General features: G+C 40.0%; 1 protein-coding gene across 1 annotated transcript in view; it reads left to right on the top strand.

Annotated features, from left to right (window-relative positions):
* Nucleotides 1-3,423, top strand: part of ENPEP (glutamyl aminopeptidase (aminopeptidase A)) — a 112,414-nt gene that overhangs the window by 92,781 nt on the left and 16,210 nt on the right. Inside the window, exons 12-14 of the mRNA XM_012655077.1 lie at nt 266-377; nt 500-604; nt 692-862. Of these exons, the coding sequence (XP_012510531.1) occupies nt 266-377; nt 500-604; nt 692-862 (388 nt within the window). The remainder of the gene's footprint in view (nt 1-265; nt 378-499; nt 605-691; nt 863-3,423) is intronic.

Genomic DNA, 3,423 nt, shown 5'->3' with positions numbered 1-3,423 from the left:
CAGGAAGTATGTCATGTGTCTTTATATTTATTACATACGTTAACTGAGAAGTGGAGGTTAAAAGGGGCTTACCCAAAGTTTTACAGAACATTACAGAAAGATCCAGAATGGTTCGTATCTTCAGGATTGAAGCCAAATTGCCACGTGATAAAAACTGAACACATTCCTTTCCTAAGGGCAAGCCCACAGTTCTCTGAACTAGTAGGAAAATGGATTACAACAGGGAGCTGCAGATTATTATAACTGGGATATTGTTGATAAGCAGTAAGTTATTACTCATTGCATGTGACTCTTTTATTTCAGGAATACTTCCAAGGTCAGGTGAAGCCCATTGCAGATTCTCTGGCATGGACCGATACTGGAGATCATCTCACAAAGTTATTTTTCATCTTTTTAAAATTAGTATTCATTTGACATTTGTTTGTGTGTTTTAAGACATGTTTAAAAGTGCTTAAGGTCCTGGCTTTGGGGTTTTTTTGTTTTGTTTTGTTTTTTTAAGGTTACTCCGTGCCTCTGTGCTGGGGCTGGCATGCAAGATGGGAGACAGAGAAGCCCTGAGCAACGCTTCCCAGTTATTTGAGAAGTGGCTAAGTGGGAATGAAAGGTGACTACTCGCCTTGTTTTATTTCTAGAAGACTTTGAACTGAGAAAAGAGCAACTGAAGTCTCTGAAACACCGTTTCTTCTTCTAGTGTTCCTGTAAATCTCAGGCTTCTGGTGTATCGGTATGGGATGCAGAACTCTGGCAATGAGACTTCATGGAACTACACTCTTGAGCAATACCAGAAAACTCCATTAGCTCAAGAAAAAGATAAACTGCTCTATGGATTAGCATCAGTGAAGAGTGTTACTCTTTTGGCAAGGTAAATTGGGCTTTTTATTTCACTTACATGAAATAAGTGTCTTTAATAGTTTATGTGCCACGGTCTCTTTAAGAGTGATTAAAGTATAATGTCTTCCACAAAAAATCCATTAAAAATTATTTTCCCTCCAAGACACAAAATATCCATGTAAGATTGGCTAAAACAATAAATAAATGTAATCTCATATGAAAAAATTCCGGAGGTAGATAATTTCCAGTTGTGTGCAGTGGTTCAATAGTTTCACCCAGGACCCAGGCTCCATCTCTTTCTGTTTTGCTGTGTTCAACGTGTTGGATGTCTCGTGACTTCCAGAGCTCAAAATATTTTGTGTTTACACAAATATGTCCAATGAAAGAAGGACAGAATCAAAAGAGTTTCTCCTCATAGGGCTTTGTCTTTTATGCTAAGAGGACAATTCCCTCCACTCTCCTCATAATCCAGAACTGGGCCACACTTAGTCACTCTAGGTCACACTCCAGGTTTACTACTTGATCATTTGCTGACGACGATGAACTTGAATTCCTTTGACTGATTTGAGCCAACTATGATTCTCTGAGCCTGGGGTAGCAGTCTACCTTACCTAGTATCAAGGATATCTAATGATAGCACAACAGAACTGGGCTCTGTCAGTAGAGAGAGAGGAGTGTCTGGCACAGTATGTGGGTACACACACAGAGAAATGTATTTATGTTCCATTCAGAAGGTACAAAGACCACTTGAAGTTCATCTATGAATCTTTTTCCATTCTACATCCATGCCCCAAATCAACTAGCTTCTGCCTTAATTCATTTTTTGCTTGGTTATGGTGTCTGAGTTATTTACTTCATTCATTTAGTCAACACTTATGGTGTCCTTTCTATGTATAGGTATATAGATTGTGGGAATGAAAAGGAGTAAAACAGGATATCTATCCTTGAGAAACCTACAGATTCATGGGAGAAGCAGAATTTAAATAGTAAATTACAATGCAATACCCATTTGAAAGGACTACTAGAAGCAGTTTGCTTTTACTCGGCAGAGACAGAAATACACCTTCACTATCTTACCTCAGGGCTCTATGTCAGTTCTTCTGCTCTCTGCCACAATAGCCCATTAAGAACTTGATCATCTTGACACCCCACAAAACATCGCACTGATCCATTACTTTGATGACACTGTGCTGATTGTGTCTGATAAGAAAATTAGCAAGTACTTTAGATGCTTTAGTAAGACTCTTGTGAACTAGGGAATGGAAGGTAAATTGCACAAAAATTCAGGAGCCCACCACTTTAGTGCAGTTTCTGGAAGTTCAACGGTCTAGAGCATATTGCAATATTCCCTCTGAGGTGAAAGGAAGTTGCTGCAACTTGCATGGCCTACCATGACAAAAGATCATTTTAGTGGGCTTAGTAAGCTTTTCTTAAATTTTGGAGGCAACATATCCCACATTTGAGTGTGTTACCTCTACCATCTACAAAGTCAGTTTGGAATGATGTCCAGAGCAAAAGAAGATTCTGCAGCAAGTCCAGGCTGCGGTAAAAGCTTCCCCAGAATTTCTTTCTCTTCTGAAACATAAGATAAATGTGTTGTGTTTTCATACAAGTACATTTACTCACACAACTGCAAGTACGCAGAAAATGTAGATAGTCTCCTGGAGTAACTGTTCAGTCTTCTAGAGTTCCTTGCCTTCCTTGTGGTCCTTCTGTCCTTCCATATAGACATAAGTCACCCTTGTGATACTGGAGAAAGAGACCTCTGGTCTTTGCTGGTTTTGCATTAAGGTATCTACCTATTTTGGTCCTGGACCAGAGTTCCTTGAGTTTTCACTGGTCACATTTTACTGGAGCCCTGTGTGTCATCCAGAGACGAAAGCTGTGGTCCCAGGCATTTTGCTTCGGTTCATTAAGTACCTACACTGTGTGGCATTTCTGTCTTCCCGGCAGCCCTGCCAGCAGCCCCTACCTCTTATTTCTAGGCTGAAAAACTTCTGGGTCCCCCTTCACAGTACCCACAAGTCAAAGGAACCGGGAGAATTACCTTAAGCCCATTAACATATTCACCTCACCTTGCTTAGGATGTGCTCTCACTCTCCCATGCCGTTCAGCTGCTGAACCGTAGGCCTGCTCTCTAGCGACTGCAGGCAGTGCTGTTTTCCAGTTTCCCAGGTGGCATGGACTTTCCTTAAAGCTTGTGCTCTCCAGTCTCCCTTAGGGTAAATTTCCATGGTCAAGTATGTTAGGGCTCTTGATACAGTGATAAAAACATACAAAATTTAGAAATGTCTTTTCTCTTTGACAGAGGCTAACTCTCAAAACTTAGTATCTCACAATTCAAGTTGAACAGTGATCCTTTTGTTGTAGTTATTATTTCTCATCCTCCCAAACATATGAATGAATGGTGTCAGTAGATAGGATGCCAAGGGGCAGCAAGACTTGTAGAATATGAAAATATATCTGATCTATCAGCAGTGGATATCTATTTTCACTAGATATCTCAAAGTGAATAAAATAAGTGCTGATCTTATTTGGAAACACTTTTCAATACAATATGTACTTGTAAAGTCTTGGGCTAGAAAGGCAACT

The sequence above is a fragment of the Propithecus coquereli genome, unplaced genomic scaffold (genome assembly GCF_000956105.1).
Source record: "Propithecus coquereli isolate 6110/MARCELLA unplaced genomic scaffold, Pcoq_1.0 Scaffold46, whole genome shotgun sequence".
In the NCBI taxonomy this organism is placed as follows: Eukaryota; Metazoa; Chordata; class Mammalia; order Primates; family Indriidae; genus Propithecus; species Propithecus coquereli.
The sequence above is the reverse complement of the archived record's forward strand: the minus strand, read 5'-3'. Positions and strand labels throughout refer to the sequence as shown.